This window comes from Xenopus laevis, chromosome 2L, assembly GCF_017654675.1.
Source record: "Xenopus laevis strain J_2021 chromosome 2L, Xenopus_laevis_v10.1, whole genome shotgun sequence".
NCBI classification, from domain to species: domain Eukaryota; kingdom Metazoa; phylum Chordata; class Amphibia; order Anura; family Pipidae; genus Xenopus; species Xenopus laevis.
In genome coordinates, this window is record NC_054373.1 from 176159348 (window position 1) to 176183360 (window position 24013).

A 24013-nucleotide genomic window follows, 5' to 3' on the forward strand; every position below is an offset into this window, starting at 1 on the left:
GCACACAAACAAACTATACTTGCTAGGCCAATTTAACAGACAGAGTTGTGTCTTTTGCTTCCACACTTCTTCCTGTTACAGGTAGAGCTGCAGTATTTCTGGTCAGCTGATCTCTGAGGCAGCCCAGAGACCATCACGAAATGGTGGCTCAAGGCAAGAGATGTAAAAGGTCAAGATTTACTTTAATATATTTTTCAGTTTGATAAATATTCATTTTGGAGGTATAGTTTTCTTTTAACCTAAATAAACACCTTTTGTTCATTATTAAATGTCCCATGAATGCTCCTAATTATGCTACACATGCATATATGTATATATATATATATATATTGACTTATTTTAGTTTGTCAGTTATTCATATTTTTTGTTATCTTTATTCATATAGGATGAACAGGATGGTATGGTCCAAGGCCAGAAGCAATCAACATAAAAATCAAACCTAGGTCTCCCCAAAGTTCTCTGATTTTGCCACTGACTACTCTACAAAGTTTCAGACACTGACTGCAAACTTTAAAGCAACAGGGATGGTAACTATCATGAAACGCTGACTTTCCAGAGGGAAATAAGTCTTTGTTACGGACTGAGAGGAAATGTGAGAAAGTACATCTTCCCTCCGAGCACAGCAAATTTATGAAACAGCTGCCAAACATAGATGATGCTGGAAAATAAATTAGAAGAATTCGAAATTACATGGAGCATAAAATAGAGCCCCGGGGACTAGAGAATAGTAGATAGAGCAATCAGACTGTGTGAGCTCCTGAGTGAAATTAATCCTTTGTTCTCATGTTCAGCTCTCAGGATATATTTATTCCATTTTTTATATCTGTATCTACAGCACTATACAACTTAATGACGGTGGCTTTAATGGGGTCAACATTCTGCAATGTAAGCAGAGAGAAATCTGGTTCAGACAGTTAAAGTTTTCTTTTTTAAATCTCCCTCATCTATCAGGCAGACATACAAAACATTTTCTTTCTAACAGTTTTTCTGTCCTCTTTTTATAGCTGAAACAAGGAGGTGAATGAATATTATGGATAAATAAGTATAGCCTGACTTCTATAAGAGTGTTACTGTTTCAGTTTACAGAAGTTTCCTGGATGTTATTGTTCTACTTGCATGTATGTAATCCTCTCTTCCCAAAGCCCTCCTGTGTCATATGTAATTATAGAAACCTTCTAACACAATAAGAGTATGACCTGAACGATTGCTGGAACTGGAGATGCAACCAGGACCAAAAATCTCAGGAAAAACTGTAGAAGGGTCCTGTGGTCCATGTCAACATTCTGGATGATTTGATACAATCCTTAAATACATAAGTGGTCCCCGAGCTGTGGGGTCCTGGAATAATATCAAGGAAGCTCAGCCTGTAATTCAGTTGGGTTGAGATTTGGAAAGGATGCCTATTTGCTCTCCTAGAGACATCCAGAGACTCAGATGAGATCTGGGGTGAACCCTTATCCTATATTCTTGGAACTATAGCTGAATGACTGATCTGTAACATATATTCTACAACTGGAACTTAATTAGAAACAAAGGGGTACAAACTCCAAAGATCAAAACTCCAACGTGGGTTGAACTTGAAGCCCGTCGACCACTAACATATATGAATAAATTCTGTAGGGGTCATTTACTACGACCCAGTCTCAAGTGCAAGAGCATCTAGAGCCAAATTGAAAGCTTGGCACTGGGTGTATAAATAATAGAAGGGGGACATTTACCTGTCTCCCCACCTCATGAATATAGCCCTGCTGAATGCACATCTCTGCAATCTGTCTTGAAAAGGGAATTCTACAATGGAATCAGGGTGCAAAATGCAAAAAAAAATAGATTGTGTCCTTTTGCATCTTGCCCTGCACACAGTAAGGGGGAGATTTATCAAGGGTCGAAGTGAAATAATTCGAAATTCTAATACATTTTTTGGATACCATCGAATAGGATACTACAACTTCGAATTTACTTCGATTCGAAGTAAAAATTGTTAGACTATTCAACCATTCGATAATCAAAGCTATGTCTCTTTAAAAAAAACTTCAATACACCGCCGAAGTGCAATGTTAGCTTATGGGGACCTGCCAGAGCATATTTCTAAGTTTTTTGGATTCGAAGGAAAATCATACGATTCGAAGTACGTTTGGAGTACGATCGTACTACGATCAGAATACGATCGTACTATGAATAAAATAGGATTCTATTCGATGGTCGAATTTCGAAGTATTTTCCACTTCGAAATTCAACCCATGATAAATCTGCCTCTAAATGTATATGTTATACAATCCGCCCTGCAGGCCTTGGGGTGTTGCACAACCACAACCCTTTAAGAAAAGGGGCTCACTATACAAAGCTGAATATTTCTCTTTATAATAGAGTAAATTGCCATTTTGATCACAGCTGAATGGTGTTACACAATGTAAGCATACAGCAGTTAGTTCCCTCTGGCAGCACTTGCCTTAATGGAAGTCTTGTTTCCCTAGTCTTCTACAGTTACATCCATTTCCCAAGCAAAGGACAACAGCAAACAGGCAAACTTGCCTGTCACCCAGCAGGCTCATTTGAGTGTCTCAAGGTGCACTCAGTCCAAACAAATGGACAATTATATGCTTGGGTAGAACTTCAGACTGTGAAATGGCACATGCTGTTGTACTGTTCTGCCTAATGACTAAACCAGATTAGGCTGTGGATAGAGAAAAATACTGGCTAGGAAATATGTGCCACTTACGTGGAAATATTAGAGGTTCCTAATAAGTTCTGACACTGTACAGAAGCAGGTCACATCATATCAGGGTTTTTATAAAGATCTTCATATTTCATAATATGGAATACTCTAATATTTTAATAATATTTCAGATTGTGATGCCCTGAATGTGTCAACATGCCGTATTTCTTACCTGATTCTATGGAGTAAATGAGCTCGGCATTTTCCCCTTTATCCCTGTCCAAAGCCGTCACTTGGATAACAGCTGAGCCCGCGGCAGCCGACTCAAATATGGAGGCTTCATACAAAGGGCTGGTGAAGTACGGACTGTGATCATTAGCGTCCTCCACTGTGATGGTCACTCGAACTAAGTTACGTCGGTAAGGAAATTCTTGGTCTTTTACCTTTATATAAGATACATTGTTGAACATATATATATATGTATATCTGTATATATAGATGTATAACTATTTAATTCTGCAGTTGCACAGAATTAAAAAATATAACACCAATCTGGTCTGTAATCTGATGTTCTAAAAAAAAATCTATATAAATACTTATGAAAACTATGCAAGCTTTTGGAAACGTCCTAGCCCTGATCCACCTTATACACCAACTATATTCTGGAAAGTCCATACCTTTTCAGATCAATCTTTCCAGACTTGCCAAATGGTAATAGCTGGAGGTATGCCAGCACCACAATATATACCAATCAGATATTTATAACTCCTAACTGTTCCTATTAAAGGGGACCCGTCTCCCAAAAAAATTATTGAAAATCCTATTTTATCCCATTAGTCAAGCAAAATGAACTTTAATTGCACTATATAAACTATTTGAATCTTCTTTCCTGCTGTCTGGGAATTCATAATTCTAGCAAACAGGCAGCAGCCATTTTGTGGACATTGTTATTAAGGCAAGCCTTGCATCATCTCAGAATCTTTTTTGTGCACCAGAATGGGGGACCTGATGTCCATCCCCATGCCCTGGCTACACAATTAAACGGTGAAGAGAATGGGGGAATATGTGGAGAGCAGTGACATCTGGAAAGTGAAAGTAATTGTCTGCCCCGCCTCTATGCCCATGGCATAGAGGAGGGGCAGGCAATATTTGATTGACAGCTGAGATTTTTAAACGAGTTTACAGCAGCTATGAATGCTTTAATAAAAAATAGAAATTTGATTTCATGTTTAATTTGAAAAGGACTTTTATTATACAGCTTTTTGTGTCTGGGTGACAGGTCCACTTTAAAGAGGGACTTCAGGAACCTGAATAGGGCTAGGTGGACATGGTTTGAGATGAATTGGTCAGACTGATCATGAAGTGGAGTATGCTTTGGTTAATGGTGAAAACACAAGATTGACAGTAAGGAAACCCCTGGTCTTACCATTACTGTGAGTATATGATGGGCCTGGGCTTCATGGTCAAGCCTCTCCGCTGTATAGAGCACGCCGGTACTGGGATCAATTCTGAACTTCTTCATGCTGATGGGATCGATGCTGCTATGGATAATATAACTTAACTTGTGGTTTTCATCCTTATCAGTGGCTTTGATGTGTACAATTTCTGTATCAGCCAGAATGTCTTCGGAGATAACAGCATTGTAATTTGGCTGGGAAAACTCAGGGCCATTATCATTATTGTCAATAACTCTGATAAAGACCTGGTAAAAAAAAAAGATATATACATAAGGTTAGAGCAGGGATCTCCGATCTTTTTTTATGCCTGAGCCACATTCAAATGTAAGAAAAAGTTGGTGAGCAACATAAACATGAAAAAAGTTGAGGGGGGTGCTAAATACGGGCCTTAATTGGCTATTAACAGCCACTATGTGGACTGGCAGCCAGTGGCGGAACTACCAGGGGAGCAGGGGGTGCAAGCGGGCCAGGGCCCGCACCCCCTCAGGGCCCCCCGGCAGCTCACGTGCAACTGACAAATGCGGCCGTATGGAGGGGGCGGGACCCGGCTGTGCGTCACGCACCAGGGCCCGCCCCCCTCTAGTGACGCTACTGGTGGCAGCCTACAGGAGCCTCTGTTTGGCAATACACATGTTTTTTATGCAGCTAAAGCTTGCTTTCAAATCATGAATTTAAAAATAAGCTCCTGCTTTGAGGCCACTGGGAGCAACATCCCAGATGTTGGAGGCAACATTTTGCTCACGAGCCACTGGTTGGGGATCACTGGATTAGAGGATAAATGTGAGCTCAATAAGAGCAAAACAAAATAAGAGTTACTCTCCCTTGAATGTGTCCACCCACTTTCCTTCACTTCAACGTGTTGGCCGCAACTGTGGCCAACACAATACTGTGCATGGCTACAATTATGCTGGAATTATGGGAAACAGTTTTTGGGATTTGATGGTATTGATGGGATAAAACATGACAAACACTGCACTTTACTTGTAAATGACCCCTATAGTCTTTTTATTAGTATTTCTATGTGGAAACCTAAGGGCAGGTTACCAGATCATTTGAAAATGCTTTGACATGATCAGATGACCTTAGCCTAGGGAGTCTCTCAGTATGGAGAATACCCCAGGCATCTTCTGTCTGTTTTTAATATAATTATAACACACTAGAAAGCCTAAGAGAGGTGATGGGAAAGCTTGCGGCTAGTCAGCCTGAGGAATAATGGTAGCTTAGGCAACAGTAAAAGTACAAGCTGAACCAGGAACACCTTCATAGAAGTTTCAGGAAATAAAAGCAAAATAAATATACATTCAGCTATTAAAACTCCCATTAGACAAATTATAGGGCAAAAATGAATATAAAATGGCTTTTTCAGTATCACGTAAATTGTTTTTTTCTGTGTTGATAGGTAACGCTCCCACTAAGGAGGCTTGGAAGCCTGTGATTACTAGAAAATGCATTTTTATACTGGACGTATTGGCTCTTAAGGCTTGATCTCCCATAGAGAGGCTACAGGCAGAGCGACAATTATCCCTGGTACAGGAACACACGACATCAGTGTGGAACAGGTGGGTTCTTTGACAGCTTCTACTGTTTGACTTCATATGAATAAGTGCATGTCACATTATATATATATATATATATATATATATATATATATATATATATATATATATAATAATCAGCTGACTATTTTCTAAGCACAACGCCAGTGTAACAACCACTTGACAACTTGATTCATAGCATTTTCCATGTCCCAGAAGGATTGGTTAAACAAAAAGCACACAACTTTTCATTGAACGCGTGTTAAAAGAGCTGCATTGTGTATCATTGCCACACTGAGGAGGAACACAACAATGGATGGCATCCAGCAAGAAAGATTAGGTGGTGTTAAATGTAATTATTACTAATCATGCTGAGCAGAAAGAGAACATATTGAAAGCATGGTCTCCAACTCTGAAAAACCTCATGTTCCGAGAAGTGATTATAAACAATGGCATCATTTTAACATGCGGATTTATGAGTGGGCGAATCATTTTACTTTATTTTTGTTCACCAAAACATATGGCTACAGCTTAACCTACAAAGAGAGCTATGATTGGCTGCCATATTGCTTTCAAAGATGTGTTTAAAGGGATCCTGTCATCGGAAAACATGTTTTTTTCAAAACGCATCAGTTAATATTGCTATTCCAGCAGAATTCTGCACTGAAATCCATTTCTCAAAAGAGCAAACAGATTTTTTTATATTCAATTTTGAAATCTGACATGGGGCTAGACATTTTGTCAATTTCCCAGCTGCCCCTGGTCATGTGACTTGTGCCTGCACTTAGGAGAGAAATGCTTTCTGGCAGGCTGCTGTTACCTTCTGGTTACCTTCCCATTGTTCTTTTGTTTGGCTGCTGGGGGGGGGAGGAAGGGGACTGATATCACTCCAACTTGCAGTACAGCAGTAAAGAGTGATTGAGGTTTATCAAAGCACAAGTCACATGACCTGGGACATCTGGGAAATTGACAATATGTCTAGCCCCATGTCAGATTTCAAAATTGAATATAAAAAAAATCTGTTTGCTCTTTTGAGAAATGACAGTATCCCTTTAAGGGTGGTTCAAACAGCAGGAACTGTCATGGGCACAAACAGTGCCCCAAACCCTATATTTCAGTGCTTAGTTATTTAGCAGTTATTTTTACATGATAACTGAGCACCAATATTTATATGAATATCAAAGGATGAGACTTTCTATATCTGCACAGCAACCAGTATGGAACGAGTTTTGATAAGTCGATATTTTACTGAACCATTGTGTAAAGAAGATTGCTTCTTATCATATTTCCCTAAAGGGGACCAGTCACCCAAAAAAAATATTCAAAATCCTATTTTATCACAATCATCCAGCAAAATGAACTTTAATTACACTGTATAAATTATTTGAATCTTGTTTCCTTCAGTCTGGGAATTCATAATTATAACAAGCAGGCAGCAGCCATTTTGTGGACACTGTTATTAAGACAAGTCTTGTATCATCTCAGAATCTTGTTTGTGCACCAGAATGGGGGACCTGATGTCCATCCCCATGTCCTGGTTACACAATTAAATGGTAAAGAGAACGGGGGAATGTGGGGAGAGCAGTGACATCTAGGAAGTTCTGAATGGAAAGTGAAAGTAATTGTCTGCCCCGCCTCTATGCTTAGAGGAGGGACAGGCAATATTTGATTGACAGATGAGCTTCGAATGCTTTACTAAAAAATAGAAATTGGATTTCATGTTTAATTTGAAAATGACTGTTATTATAGAGATTTTTGTGTCTGGGTGACAGGTCCACTTTCAGTTTTCCTTTTAATGAGTTGGATTTCATGAGACCTGATCTAATTTGGAATCGGCTATTGTGGAACTCCTTTCTTTTCCTTGGTCTCACAACCTCAGCAATGCCTTGGTCCAAGTGAAAAATCCATCTGATTTGTTATATACTGTATACCCCCATTCACCGGCACTACTGTGTTATGCAAGGGTCCCACCCTCTCACTTCAGTTCCTTGCTTCTTATTTCCCACAGGAAGAGAAATCTTGGACAAAGAATTCCAAAGTCCTCTACTCACACAAATGAAGGGAAAGAATATCCAATACCTCATATTAAAAAGCAAAGTATATCAAGAACACAATATAATAAAGGCACAAAGGCAAATTCAGGAAGTCTCTCCAAAGCCATTTTATGTTGCCTGTAACAAGAGTCTTTAGGTTTTTCCCAAACTGTGAAACAGTTGACAGACTGCCAGGGCTTTTTTTTTAATTCCCCCAAGCCAAAAGACACTTGAGTTCACTAATTGCTCTTCCAGAGACCTCCATTACATTACAGGCCATTAAATCCCTAAACGGAAAATGCTCTGCTCCGTTTATACCATAATGTTACTGCTTTTCTTAGCGGTGTGAGCCTGTACAATTAGTTCCCCTTAGACCTGATTATTTTGCTGAGACTCTTTCCTTTTATATGCTGTTTCTGAATGTTGAGCAATGTGCGTTGTTTTAGTATTTTCTTTCTGTTTTGCTTTTGTACTCATGTTATAGTGTGAGGCATCATTTCAGTTTATACTCCTTATTAAACTGTAATTCCACTGTATTCTGGCCACTCTAAAAACTGCACATTATAATTCATTGGAACTGTTATATTTGCAACTATTAGCTATTATAACTAACATAAACTGTTGCCTCTCTAACTAATATGTTCTATACCACAATGAACTGTTGGCCCTCTATTGCATATAATATACCACAATTTACTTAAAACCTTTATGTTTGACATTTTGTTTTGCCCAAATCGTATTCCATGTTGTAAGAATAAAACTGAACAGCAACAATTCTAAGTAGTTATAAGAGGTTCTTTACAAAGACCAAGGGCAGTGCAAAAACACTAAGGAGCATAAGAGTGCACCACATTAAGGCAGCACTTCCCTGGCCCCAGCTGCACTTTGTGCCGGATAAAAAATTTAAACTGAGAGCACAGAACTAGTATAACACACAAGTAAGAAGAAGGGTAGGGAGATAAGAGGGGGGATGCCTACATCCCCTCCACCCTATAAATCAAGAAAACGCAGGATTCATAAGAGTGGCTTGAACTCTGTGCTCCAAAATGGACCTTCAATAATTTAAGGAGAGAGAAAGGCAGAGTTCCAACTGCACCCAATTTTTTGCACACCACCTACCCATATATATGGTATGTGACCCCTATAGTATACAACAGTTAAGGCAAGAGTTGAAGGTAGTTATAATATGCAATAAAGGGGCAACAGTTCAATATTTAATAGTAAGGGGTCCTTTCATGGCCCTTTGATTAACAAAATCAAATCTCTAAAAATTTGTGGTTTACCTATTTTTTTTAAAAAAAGCTCAAAAAATTTGAGATTTATAAAGTTTATAAATCAAGAAAATTTCTTATTTTTTAGCACATTATTTTCCGTTTGTAGTTTTTTTTCAGATCTTTTAATAAATTCCATGATTTACGAAGTTTTAGAGTTTGTGATTTTAGTCGTTTCAAAAAACTCTAAAACCATTAAAATCCGATCTTTAATAAATAGGCCTCCACGAGTGGCAATGGCTCAAGGAAGCCTTGCAGCATCAGCTTTATAACAGACGTAAACTTACTTTCTGATACTTTCGACAACTATTAAGTTTAGCTTCTTAACAGCTTCCCAGGGCACACTGAGCTTGTGACACACAAAAGATGGGAGCTGCTGGGGACAACCTTGAAGGCCTAGATGATTAATGTTATAGGGCTGCTGAACCTTTATGTTCATACAGATATAAAATACAACTTTTATAGGACTCATTCTGCTACTAACCTCCTCCAATTCATCCAAATCTTCTGCTAGATTTTTTCCACAGCTTTTCTCATCTGCTCTAGAGATTTGCGGTCAGGCCCGATACCCTCGGGACCCGCGGGTCGGGTGGGTTTGGGCCGACCTTGCACTCCCCTTTCCGGGGTTGAGCTCTTCTCACTGCTCTCCCTGCCCGCAACCTTACAAATTCCGGCTACTGGCCGGGTTAAACTTTTATAGACGCGCTCCTGTTTGCCCTGCCCCTTTCGTGACATCATGGAAGTCGGGCTTGGGCGGGTGCAGGTGGAGGGCGGGTGGCGGGTCGGGAAAAACCCGACAGACAAATCATTACTCTGCTCGTCTGATTCCAAGATATCTGATGCCCGACATGGTAAATTGCTGCTCAAAGCTTATATTGCAATAGTGATGCCACCTTTGTTCAGCTTTCAATCTGGGCAGGGGCGGGGGCAGGGCCATGGCATCACATGGGTGGGTCAGTTACTTGCGCTTGGGGTGTGCTACATCACGTGGTGGGACTATGATGTGGTGATCAGTGATTGGCTAATCGCCATGTCAATCGGGAGATCCTGCTCGGTTTTCCTTATTTGGAAAACCTGCCTGACTGTCTTGACCTTCTGAAAACCGCTGCTGTCCGGCTCAAATCCAGACAGGTGGCAACCCTATATTGCAACCAGTTGCCCAGAAATAAAACAGTAATAAATGATGCAGAAGAAGTTAAGAAGTTTAACTGCAGTGCTAACTTTAATCAACACCGGTATCATTACTAGTGAATAAAACTTTTGTTTTCAATTAAAGATTACGCTTACGATGCAGGTTGTTCCACTTAGCCAGTATATAGACACGGGCAGTTTTTTAATGAGCTTTTGAAACGGTGTCGCTGTGCTACAATACAAGGCTTCTTTTTTCTTTTCTCTGTTCCACCAGGCGCTAGCCAGTCTTCGTAGAGAAAATACATTTCTACCGAGCAAGACTGTGAAGAATGCCATTCACCTTCTATCTTGCAAAAGTAATCACTTTCCCAAACATGGCCCTGAGCGATGATGTATTGAGCAGAGGTGCAGAAAAGGCACGTTTTTTTGCTCAAGTTCTTGAAAAATTCATCACTCAGAAGGAACACTGGTATGTTTGTGCATCACACATCAGAAACCTTGTGCTACGGGAACATTCACAGGTCACGTCGGAAATGTCAAGAGCAGCCTTCATTGGACTCAACCTCTACAATTTCTCCAACGTTGAAAATTGCTCAAAGTTCTCTCTCTCTTTTTTTTTTTTGGTTTATTACATTGCACGTTCTCTAATAAAATGAATTTAGCACAAGAAAAAAAGAATGGATGCGGAAGGCCGCCGAGCAGCAAGGAATTGTCGACTTTAATCTTCAAAAGCAGATTTTCTTATGATGTTAAAGATAAAAATCAGCCAAACCAAATTACTCCAATTTTACATTACGAGAAGGGAAAACAAAGTCTCAATAACAAAGGCAGCAGTCAGATTTCTTCCAGGCAAAATCAACTGTTTTAAATATGTTGTATAACCACAGATATTATCATTTTCTTTCCTACTGAAGGCATTTGATATGCCTAAAAATTCAACCTACCATAGCTGAGAATTCTGTAATTCTTTTTCTGATAAATAGAAAAACTCCTCAGTTCCCAAACTATGGCTGGAACAGTTTTAAGACAGGGTACCACACTCAGAAGGGGCCCTTGACCAGACAAAGCACTTTATAAAAGTACTGGTTAGTATTATATTAGATAACAACAACGTTGTTGATTCTCAGGCAACTCATTCCACCATTAACAACAAGACAATTAAGTGTAAGACTTTGTACATTATCTGGAAACCAAATTACGGAAAGGCCATTTCCCATAGACTCCATTTATTCAAATAGTTAACATTTTAAAAACGTATTTAATTTCTCTCTGTGATAATAAAACAGTAGCTTGTACTTGATCCCAACTAAGATATAATTAAACCTTATTGGAAGCAAAACCAGTCTATTGGGTTTATTTAATGTTTACATGATTTTCTAGAGACTTAGGGGCAAATTCACTAAGCGCCGAAGCGCCTAACGCTAGCGTCAATTCGCTAGCGTTGGGCATTTTCGTTACTTCGCGAATTCACTAACGAACGCTGGCGTAAATTTGCTAGTGTTACTTCGCACCCTTACGCCTGGTAAATTTTCGCTACGGACGTAACTACGCAAATTCACTAACGTGCGCAGTGTACTGAACGCTACCTTTTACGCTAGAATTCCTTCGCCACCTCAGACCAGGCGAAGCGCAATAGAGTAGATAGGGATTGCTTCAAAAAAAGTTCAAATTTTTTCTAAGTCCCAAAAAACGCTGGCGTTTTTTCTATATTATGGGGGATAGGCTGAAAAAGATCGAAAAAAATTTTGGGGCTCCCCTCCTTCCCCCCTACATTTCCTGACTCATGGCAACTTACCTATACAGTGGGCACATGTGTAGGGCAAAATAAACATTTTATTTGATGTTTTGAAGGTTTCCCAGGCACCGTATGCAAATCAACCATCGCTAGCGTAACTTCGCTTCACTTAGCAAATCAACGCTAGCGCAACTTCGCAACCTTACGCTACCCCTGTGCGCAACTTCGGATTTTAGTGAATTTGTGGAGCGCTGGCGAAACTACACCTGGAGAAGTGCGGCGAAGTTACGCCTGGCGCAACTACGAATCTTAGTGAATTTGCCCCTTAGGGTCAGATTCATCAAGGGTCGAAGTGAATTTGATGGAATTTTCGAAATTCAAAGTAATTTTTTGGATACTTCAACCATCGAATAGGATACTATGACTTTGAATTTACTTTGACTTCGATTCGAAGTAAAAATCGTTTGAATATTCGACCATTCGATACGTTTAAAAAACTTTGACTTCAATACTTCACCAAATGAAACCTTCCCGAAGTGCTATGTTAGCCTATGGGGACCTTCTACAACTATTTTCTAAGTCTTTACACATCGAATAAAAATCCTTCGATCGATTGCAGAAATCCTTTGAATCGTTCGTTCGAACGATTTTTATTCGATTGCCAAATTTTCTGAAAAACTTTGAATTCGATATTCAAATTCGAGGTTTTTTAATTCCATGGTTGAATTTCGAAGTTTTTTGTACTTCGAAATTCGACCCTTGATAAATTTGCCCCTTAAGGTATGAAGATAAGAAATTCCAAAAATATCCATTATCCAGAAAAATCTAGGTCCCGAGCATTCTGGATAACAGGTCCCATACCTATAGTATGTTTGACTAAGGTTGACACTTGCTAAAGAGCTCACGACAAAAACTCTCTCAAGCACAAATTAACGGCTTTGTTTTCCGTAACAGACAATAAAAAATGAGCTTACTGGCACGCAGGAAACACCCTTGTCCTGTTTATACATAAAAAAGACAAATGCCTGAAATTCTTTTTGGCAAAAACATTCCATTTGGAATCTGAATGGAATTTCTGATGAGATATTTTGAAAACACCTGTTTTGCTGCTATTTCAAATGACACTTGCAAAACCCAAAAGAAACCGAATGTAGTAGATGTTTCCTATATTATATAAACTTATTCATAGCATACTGTCTATGAAACACCTGCCTAGAGTTATAACTCACAACTTTTACTGATAAAATAAGAGATTAGAAAATATATTTACCCTCCCCATATGTTCCCATTCCCTTTGTACTCATAAATGAGTCACATGTCTGGTGCTACCAATCACTATTGTTGACTGAGCATTAATCCACTCACCACTTCACCCTAAACTTTAATTGTGATCAGGATATAATTTCCTTTAAGATCATGGATGTAAGATATGGGAACCTGCAAGACAAAGCTAGACAAGGTGGAACCTGGTTCAGCTTTACCACTGCTTTCTTACAACTAGGGGCAGATTTATCAAGGGTCAAATTGAAAATTAGAATTTTTAAATTCGAATTTCAAGTTTATTTTAGTGTAATTTGACTAGGGAATAGTCCACATTTGATTTGAGTTGAAAATGTTTTCGAAATTTGAATTTTCAAATTTAAATTTGACTATTCACCATCTAAAACATGCAGAATTGGTGTTTTAGCCTATGGTGGACCTCATGCAATCAATTTGGAGTCATTTGGTGGACTTCTGAAAAAATACATTTTTTTTTTTTTTTTTAAAAACTCAAGTTTATGGGAGGTTTTATAAAGTTTTTATAAACTCCCATTAACTCTAAATTTGACCCTTGATAAATATGTCCCCTTATGTAGGCAAACAATGGAGCTCCAGCTTGGGAGTATAACAAAGGGGAATAAGCCTTTACTGGGCAAGGAAGGGGCAGATTGTAAGAATGTTTTGGGCAGGTTGATGGAGCTGGTGCATTTGGGAATTGGATGAGGTGAAGCAAGGTGTGAGGACTTGGGGCAGAAATATTGTGGGTCAAGCGAGGTTCAGGAAGGGGAAGGATTAAACAGGGTTTCAATACAGTGACAGCTTTTTCTGGGTAAGACTGCTGAACCCCTCAGCACTTGCTCCAGGCAAAAAAGGAAACAATGATCTTGCATAATTCAAAGGCACAGTTTAGAAAAGACAGACGTTCTGTTCTCAGAACCTAGAGGAAAAAAGTACAAGATCAAAATAATTACCCCTTCAACTCACACCTGGAACATTAAACAAAAGAAGATTTAGTGTCCCTCTAAGCTTTAATCCAAATGTCTGCAACCACACAAACTACCAAGGACAGGTACGGAATGTATTATTAATGACATTACCTGAGTGCTTGCAATATTTGTTCCATCGGTGACCTCTATGGTCATGTTATACGTGGATCGAAGTTCAGCATCTAGAGGCTTTGCAATGACAATGGTGCCGACTCCTTTTTCAATGTCAAAGATACTGTCTGTATTTCCACCTACCATAGAGAACAACAAGATGAGTTCATGCCATGATTTATTCCTTGACTATCTGGATCATTGCCACTCCATCATTTCAGACATTTCCTTAGTTTTGAGACATCCTAGTGGAAACTAATACACGTAGAGTCATTTAGGCTCTGATCCATGCGAGGAAACAGAAATGAAAACAGATTGTAAAATAAATGAAGGAGGCTTCATGCAGACAATAATGGTATTGTCGATGGTGATACCTTAATCTTGTTTTAACAGTTCGGACCACCTGTAATGCAATAACCTTATTAATGACATTTTGGCTGCAGAATTCTTTCTTTCAAGGAAAAATGCAACCTGTTGAAACGTAAATAAGTTTCTAGTTTCTTGAGACTTGAAAAGTTTAAAGTGTTTGAAACCACAATGGCAAACCTTCAGTGGTGATTAAAAACATTATGAAAGCTCCCAAAGTGTTGGTTCACAAATTGTCTTCAGCTTTAGCATTTCTTCATGAACGTAGTTGGTTAAATAACCTGAAAGTTCAAGTTGACACAATGTGGGGCCAAATGATCAGCTGTCTATTTGTCAAGCAACCTATTGCAAGAACACACCAAAACATGAATCAGAAAGAGTCATTGTTATGGTGCCATCCACCCAGGCACCCCATCATCACAAGTTAAAAGGGTCTGCAAGCCTGAAATATGTTGTGTGACCAATAAGTTTGCACCATAACATAGAATGATGGTTGTCCACTTTGCTCTTTCTACACCTTCTTGAGGAACTGGGGTGGTTAGATGGAGGCCACTATAAGAAAAAAAACCAACACATTGCAATAAAATTGTGTGACAGCTGGAAACCAATGCTTAGCTGTCTCTTTAGTATAGAACCAACTGCAGTGACCATGCCAAAATACTAAATGGAAAGTTGTAGGAAGAGCTAAATGGTGTGTAAGCCTGAAGCATGTTGACTGAGCAATAAAGTGTCTTGTTAGGTTGATCTTGATGGTTCTGTTAATAGTTTGCTATATTTCATTGGATGCTAATCTGATAGTAAATGGATTTTGTCATGATTTTTATGATGTAGTTTTTATTTCTAAATTACACTGTTTACACTCCAAATAATTCACTAATTACACTCCAAATAATTCACTAATTCATTAATTGAATTCCTAATCCAACAAGTGTATTTTTTTAGTTGTAATATTGGTGTGTAGGCACATCTCAGGTCACTTGTGCTCTGATAAACTTTAGTCACTCTTTACTGCAGTACTGCAAGTCAGATTGATATCACCCCCCTTCCTTTCACAAGTGAGCCTGGTTGTGTGCTTTCAGAAAGAGCCAGCACTTTAGGCTGAAACGGCTTTCTGACAGGCTGTTGTTTCTCCTACTCAATGTAACTGAATGTGTCTTAGTGGGACCTGGATTTTTACTATTGAGTGCTGTTCTTAGATCTACCAGGCAGCTGTTATCTTGTTACCTTCCCATTGTTCTGTTGTTAGGCTGCTGGGGGGAACTCCGACTTGCAGTACAGCAGAAAAGAGTGACTACATTTTATCAGAGCACAAGTCACATGACTGGGAGCACCTGGAAAACTGACACTATGGGGCAAATTCACTAAGATGCGAAGTTGCGCCAGGCGCAACTTCACCGCACTTTGCCAGGCGTAGTTTCGCCAGCGCTCCGAAAATTCACTAAAATCCGAAGTTGCGCTCAGGGGTAGCGTAAGTTTGCGAAGTTGCGCTAGCGTTGATTCGCTGTGTGAAGCGAAGTTACGCTAGCGAAGGCTAATTTGCATACGGTGCCAAATTCAAATTTCAATGGAGGAATACATATCAGCACTACAAATGCCAAGAAAACCTTCAAATCATCAAATAAAATTTTTATTTTGCCCTACACATGTGCCCACTGTCTAGGTAAGTTGCCATGAGTCAGGAAATGTAGGGGGGAAGGAGGGGAGCCCCAAAAAATTTTTCGATCTTTTTCAGCCTATCACCCATAATGTAGAAAACACGCCAGCGTTTTTTGGGACTTAGAAAAAATGTTGACTTTTTTTGAAACAATCCCTATCTACTCTATTGCGCTTCGCCTGGTCTGAGGTGACGAAGGAAGTCTAGCGTAAAAGGTAGCGTTCAGTACACTGCGCGTGTTAGTGAATTTGCGTACTTACGTCGCTAGCGAAAATTTGCCTGGCGTAAGGATGCGAAGTAACACTAGCGAAACTACGCCAGCGTTCGTTAGTGAATTTGCGCAGTAACGAAAATGCCAAACGCTAGCGAATTAACGCTAGCGTTCGGCGCTTTGGCGCTTAGTGAATTTGCCCCATATGTCTAACCTCATGTCAGATTTCATAATTAAATATAAAAAAATCAGTTTGCTCTTTTGAAAAACAGATTTCAGTGCAGGATTCTGCTGGAGCAGCACTATTAACTGATGCATTTTGGAAAAATTCCAGATTCCTGTATTTAATGGGCCTGTATTGCAATACTTCAATATGAAATATGAAAAAAAAGTCACTGTTATTTAGGTGAAGGACATGCCTATAAATCCCTCCACTGTTATATTTCAGCATTCCTGTAAAGCTAATCAAAGTGCAAATAATATGACTCTATAAAACATAATTCTTTTTGTATCCCCTAAAATCCCAAAACATGCAGATCTCTCATCTGTCATGTTCAAGACGTTCATAACTGTAAATTGAGCACATAATTGTCCTTGACATTTAATTTACGGTGCAGAGATAACACGGTAGCTGGAAACGGCTGTTAGATTATGCGATTTTTATGTTTTATGCTAAAAAAAAATAAAGTGACATGGCGCTGCCCAATTAATGTTTTAATTGATTTGCCTGGGAAATGTTGCAAAGGCAAAAAAACAAAACTGAATGTAAAACCGTTTGAAGAACGGAATTGCAAGGAAAAGCCTTTAATTGAAAGCCTTGGGAGAGTATCGTATTTTTCAAAGAGAATACTGTGTTCTGTTAATTAGAAGAAAAAAAAAATAAAATAAAATGAAATAAGCATTAAAATTTCCCTGGCCTGGCTCCAGATGAAAAGCACAATTGAAAGGTACCAGTGGAAACTAGTTTGCATATTATTTAGAACTCAGGAATCAAGTTAAGGTTTGTGTTCTGCAACGGGCCAGTAAAGAATTCCAATAACTTCTTCAAACAGGTGATGGAATGGACGTTTAGACGTTTAGATAAATTACGGTTAAAAAAATATAGCGTCTTGTTAGCTTTCTAATTAAAAACAAAGTCTTCATCAAAAGCTTCTGATACCACACTCTGCATTAATAGCTTATGTTCACATACTCTTAGGTTTCAGCATTTGATCATGAGTCGGAAAGCAACATAAAATGCTCAGCAGGGCTCCGAGAGCTGCCACCCGGGTCTTTGGAGACATTTCCTAGCGGAAGCTTTAATCGTTGCTGAAGATTTATAAGAGATATTGTTCACTGTTCAAATGCAGTTGATCTTACTGTGGTGAGACTAGTCAAGAAGACAACTGACTCTACAAAAATTTCTACTTTATGGGGGTTAGTTAGTAATACTCAATGTCTTTCTGGTTGGGCTTTTTGGGGCAAAACCCCAAATTTTTCATGGTAAAAAACCTCACATTTTTCAAGATAAAAACCTGAATCCAAAAATCTGCCAACTCAAATACATCAAGGTCATGTACAGTATAATTCAATGGCAAATGTCCCTATTCCAATTTGAAGATACAGGTATGGGACCTGTTATCCAGAATGCTTGGGACCTGGGGTTTTCCAGATAATGGATCTTTCTCTAATTTGGATCTTAATACCTTAAGTCTAGTAGAAAATCATGTAAATAAACCCAATAGGCTGGTTTTGCTTCCAATAAGGATTAATTATAGTTGGGCTCAAGTACAAGCTACTGTTTTATTATTACAGAGAAAAAAGAAAATCATTTTTAAAAATGTGGATTATTTGATTATAATGGAGTCTATGGGAGATGACCTTTCCGAAATTCGGAGCTTTCTGGATAACGGGTTTCCGGATAACGGATCCCATACCTGTATTGGGGTTTGCGCTGGGTTTAGCCAGATAATCTGAAAAATTCAGGGTTTTCAGGCAATCACCCGAAAAAATCAAGCAATTCGGGAGGAAAAAAAGTCTGAAACAATCGTACGATTTGGGGTTTTTCTAAATGTTATCAAGTTTTTCCCCGATTCGATTTATTCAAGTTATTTTAATGATAAATAAGGCAAAATCATGGATGGGAGTTTGGTCGAGCTTTGTTTAATAAAAAAAATATACAAATTCAGATTTTAGTAAATAAATAATTACACAGCCAATCCCAAACTCTGAGGGTAACTCAGATAACATCACAACTTAGCCACCCAAGCTTTAATTTCTGTTGCCATAAAGAAGTTGCAAGAGATATTGTTCACTGTTCAAATGCAGTGGACCTTGTGGTGGTGAGACTAGTCAAGAAGACAACGTACTCTACTAAAACCTTGATTGTAAGCTATACAACCAAACCAGTCCTAAAGCCTATGATGAAGTATCTGAATGATATGAAACGTGTAAGGCTGTACCCTTGTATACCAGAATAAAATTACTCATTACTTGACAAGTTTGCCTGGAGGATTGGTCTTTGGAAGTGCCTGCTCTTTTTTCTACATGGTCGTCTGCTCCCCGAAGCTGGAGGTTCAGGGCAGTGCACCTGGACCTCCTCTCACAAATGGTGAGTTATACAGAGAACAGAAAAACTTTTCATAAATATACTACTACTATCAACTATAGTTCGTTTTAAACCAGTCCTGAACTCAGATAGCCTTCAGATAACATCACAAATTAGGCACTTTAGCTTCTATGGCACCCTGCTCTTTCCTCAAGTGGGCATGAATCTCTCATTTAATTATAGGGCCATTTACTAACGAGGGAAATGAGACAATTCCTACAGTTCAGAATTCCACTGAAAAATCTTGAATGGGATGTTAAAGTATGTGCAAGTTAAACTAAATGTTCTACAAGTCACATTCTGTACCTACAGGTTGACGCTTGTGCCGGTCGTGGGCATATACAGGTAAGGGATCCGTTATCCAGAAATCCGTTATCCAGAAAGCTCCAAATTACGGAAAGGCTGTCTTCCGTAGACTCCATTTTATCAAAATAATCCACATTTTTAAAAAATGTTTCCTTTTTCCGTGTAATAATAAAACAGTAGCTTGTACTTGATCCCAACTAAGATATAATTAATCCTTATTGGAGGCAAAACCAGCCTATTGGGTTTATTTAATGTTTACATGATTTTCTAGTAGACCTAATGTACGAGGACCCAAAGTACGTAAAGATCTATTATCTGGAAAAAAAACTTAGGTCCCGAGCATTCTGAATAACAGGTCCCGTACCTGTACTTACATGGCTTAATTTCAAAAGTACAGGACTCCCTTTGCACCTCTGCACACTGGTGTTACTGGTGCTGTTTATTACAAATAGAAAGAAAACCAGTCACAGATAACTGTTTAAACCATGGGAAATGGCAATGTTGTATTTCAGAGCTCTCTGGATAAAGGTTTCCATACAACAGGTCCCATACCTGTACTAGAAGCTATTATAGTGTAAGACTTTGCCGTTTGTGGATTAAATAGCTGAGTGCAGCAGCCAGACAGCCGTCATTTCAAACCAATCATTTTGACTTTTATGCATTTGCCTTGCAGTCGTAGATAACATGGTTTTGGAACAATATTTGGGTTTTTTTTTTGTTGTTAGTAAGTAAAATACTGATGTTGGGTTAGCATTTCAAGAAGAATAAATCAAATAGTCCATGAACAATAAGGTAAGGATATTGTAATAGATTCTACAGAGGATAAAAATAAGGACCAACAGTAATCCCAAAGTACATAAATGGAAATGCAATACATATATATAATTGGCTACATATTTAGTGGAAGGAAAATGTGCTTTTCAGTACTCAGTGTGACACATTTCTAGAAAATATGATGAAGTTATCCCGTAATATCATGCAAAGCAGGCAGAGCAATGTAGCTGTGACTGAGTGAAATCGGTTTTGCACCGTTAATACCTTCTGTTGAGCAGTTGTGCCCACAAGCTGTCTGCAGAATATAGAACATCTCCCGTGCATGCTTGCCACCTTGCATATAGGAAAGGCAGAAAATCCAAGGAGAGAGAAAGAGAAGTGAGTGTAACAGACAGGTAAGTACACAGATAAGTCAGGTTGGAAATTTAACATCAGCAGAAGAAGGCGATATTAGTAGAAGCGTAGCATGCTGCTGCCTTAAAGGACATTGTAAAGTGAGTACATCTAACAAGCAGCCCCCCCACTGCTCTGAACAACAATTTCCAGGATCTTCAGTCGTACCTGTTCTGGGAATTGTACTATACAACACCTTGTAAGCCTAGTGATTACTGTAATATATGATATTGACCTAAAATACATAGAGAAAAAATAGGTTATGTCTAGTTTTGAGTAAGGGCCAAAAGAACATTTGTTCTAAGTCCTTAACCACAGGGTTCATTAAGGGGGTGGGCATTGATAAAAGTAACAAAGGCATAAAATATTGTGTACTAATTGTTGACAATTTTAGGATATACATCAGGAACGTCCAACCTGAAGGCCTTGATCTGTTGAGTGCAACCCTTAGACAGTGGTGGGATGTTCAGGGTTGGAGGGTTAGCCATTCCTGATTTATATTACTCCCCAAAGGCCCAAGTCTTTCAACAGTGCTAGAGTCATTATTTTTCCTAAATCAAATCTTGTTTTCAAGCTGGCCATTCATGCAGTTATTATTGGGAAACCCATGAATTTGAGCGACCATTCGTTATACAGAACGACAAGTCATTGACGTGAAGACTGCAAACTTCAGAATATGATTGTTCTCAGGAAAGACTGGTCAACGGAATGATCGTGGATGCACAAACAGCAACAGAGACCCAGTCTACAACATTATCCTTTGCCGCTGTTCTATCTTTAGATTTAGAATGACCAAACTTGCCTGCTGACGTTCGTTGGACACATACAACCCAAAAACCACACAAAATCTAATGACAACATCTGTATATGTATGGCCAGCTTAAGTCATATTAAGATAAACCCAACCACACCCACTGTCCACCCCTAACCCCACCAGCTTCTCATAAGCCTGTTGCTTTTCGGGTCAAGATTTGAGAGTATTCTGTGAAAATTGTAGCATTCAGGTTATAGGTGACATTTAGACCTCAAATATGGAAAACTAGGTTGTCCTTATATAACTCTGATGGTCAGCTTGACTTCTGTAAAATGAAAGGCACTTTAAAATGTACTTCTTTTCCTCAGTTAAGGAGACATAGTCTTACCTTCTACATCAAACCAGAGGGGTATATTTGAAGGCTGCACAGTGACCACGCCCACAATTTCGGTGACCTTGTCACTTTCCATGATAGTGAAGTTGTAGAAAGGCTCATCAAAGGTTAGAGGGATAGGTGACGGTGGTGGTTTCTTAATCCATTCGATGTGTAGTCGGGCGGTGGATGATTTTTGGGGGCGCCCATTATCTACAGCTTTTATCTGCATTTATGGGGCACAGGACAAATACATAAACCACTTGTCCTTATTTTAGGACCATGAAGTGTCAATAATTAAACAAAAAAAATGTACTCTCAAACACAAATTATTGTGGCCTACAGAATTTACCATGCTGCTTTGTCCATTATCTCTCTATTGTGAAAGCATATATAGCTGAAATCATCTGGCTTCTAGACATGGTGCCTACGGATTAATATACAAAACTATTTTCTTTTCCGTGCAAAGTACATACCAGTCAATGGAATATGGAATTTGTATGTGAGTTTTTCTCTTAATGGCCTGTATTCAAGGCCAGTTATTATCACTGCCCTCATATAAACTGATTCATATTATATGGCTTTGTCTCCACTCGTGTGGATGTTGTTGCATTTATTTAAAAAAAAACCCACCCCCACACTTCTAGTTCTAAAACTACTTTTTATTGCAGAATCACTGCTGAGAGTGGTGTATCTGCTCTCAAGTAAGAAAAATGGGAGTCATGTATATGTATTTGTAAACTCTAGTTAGATATTCAGGTGTTTTTGATATTGTCCTTCAACTTTGCAAGTTATATATTAAATACATTGAGAAAAGGTCCCCACAAGTTCTATGGATCATCAATGCAAGTTATACACTAAATGGCAGTGTGTTGGGAGTTTCCTTAAATGAGAAGGATCTAGGGGTCTTTGTAGATAACAAGTTGTCTAATTCTGGGCAGTGTCATTCTGTGGCTACTAAAGCAAATAAAGTTCTGTCTTGTATAAAAAAAGGCATTAACTCAAGGGATGAAAACATAATTATGCCTCTTTATAGGTCCCTGGTGAGGTCTCATCTGGAGTATGGGGGCAGTTTTGGACTCCAGTCCTTAAGAGGGATATAAATGAGCTGGAGAGAGTGCAGAGACTAAGTGCAACTAAATTGGTTAGAGGGATGGAAGACTTAAATTATGAGGGTAGACTGTCATGGTTGGGGTTGTTTTCTCTGGAAAAAAGGTGCATGCGAGGGGACATAATTACACTTTACAAGTACATTAGAGGACATTATAGACAAATAGCAGGGGACCTTTTTACCCATAAAGTGGATCACTGTACCAGAGGCCACCCCTTTAGACTAGAAGAAAAGAACTTTCATTTGAAGCAACGTAGGGGGTTCTTCACAGTCAGGACAGTGAGGTTGTGGAATGCACTGCCGGGTGATGTTGTGATGCTGATTCAGTTAATGACTATAAGAGGGACTTGGATGATTTTTTGGACAGACATAATATCAAAGGCTATTGTGATACTAAACTCTATAGTTAGTATAGATATGGGTACATAGAATTTAATTAAATGTAGGGAGGGGTGTGTGTATGGATGCTGGGTTTTCATTTGGAGGGGTTGAACTTGATGGACTTTGTCTTTTTTCAACCCAATTTAACTATGTAACTATGTAAATATGTAACTATGTAATAAGAAGTATTTTGAGCAAAACTTGCCTTTCTGGGAAAAAATAATCAATACACAGTAGGCTTTAAAGAAACTAGGTGAATTCCATATTCCATTGGAGCTTATGGGAGATGAACTACTGTACAATGTTAGACACATTCTACTGAAATTTATCATCAGGTTCCTCTTGGTCCTCTACAATCCTCATCAACCCTACCAGCAGTTGCTGCATTTGTTGTCTCTCTTGTCACATTAATGGGCATTGTCCTGTTCTTCTATCTGGATCAAGATGATTGATCTTCTTGTTGATGATCATCAACCTTACTTACTGCCGATTTTTTGAAGATCATTTCATCTTGTTTTCTGAAGTCCCTATCCATTTTGAGATACATTCTGAGTGATCCTATCCATTCTGAGATGCACAAAGTCATTATGCCGCCACTTAAACATTACAGGTGTTGTTCTGTCTTTTGGATAAACAGATCAATATTATGTGACATGTTTTCCAGCTCCTGTCTACCCTTGGCGTGCTATCTTCCAATTGATGTTTCTATCAGTACATCAACAGAAAAGTTACTGTTTTTGAATGCCAATAAACAGAATAGGGAATGAGGGTGAAAGCAATTAAACTAAGTGTAAAATTAACGAGAGCTAAGAACAAAGACAACAGGGTGGGGAAGAAAGGTGCAATAAGTAATTTGGCATGACTGGTAGGAAGGGACATTTAAACCTATAAGAATAATAAACAGAAGGTTGGTGGCAGGGCAAAACAAAAT

The 24013-nt window shown here is 38.8% G+C and overlaps 1 protein-coding gene across 7 annotated transcripts in view; it reads right to left on the reverse strand.

Annotated features, from left to right (window-relative positions):
- LOC108708756 (protocadherin Fat 3-like) overlaps positions 1-24013 on the reverse strand; it is a 406168-nt gene that overhangs the window by 74821 nt on the left and 307334 nt on the right. For 5 of the 7 annotated variants that reach the window (XM_041582699.1, XM_041582701.1, XM_041582700.1 and 2 more), the window contains exons 6-10: positions 21606-21816; positions 20335-20403; positions 14173-14312; positions 4080-4355; positions 2886-3096 (exon numbers count right to left, since the gene is read on the reverse strand). In XM_041582699.1, coding sequence (XP_041438633.1) covers positions 2886-3096; positions 4080-4355; positions 14173-14312; positions 20335-20403; positions 21606-21816 — 907 coding nt within the window. The remainder of the gene's footprint in view (positions 1-2885; positions 3097-4079; positions 4356-14172; positions 14313-20334; positions 20404-21605; positions 21817-24013) is intronic. The other 2 variants (XM_018247785.2, XM_018247788.2) reach the window with 1 other exon arrangement.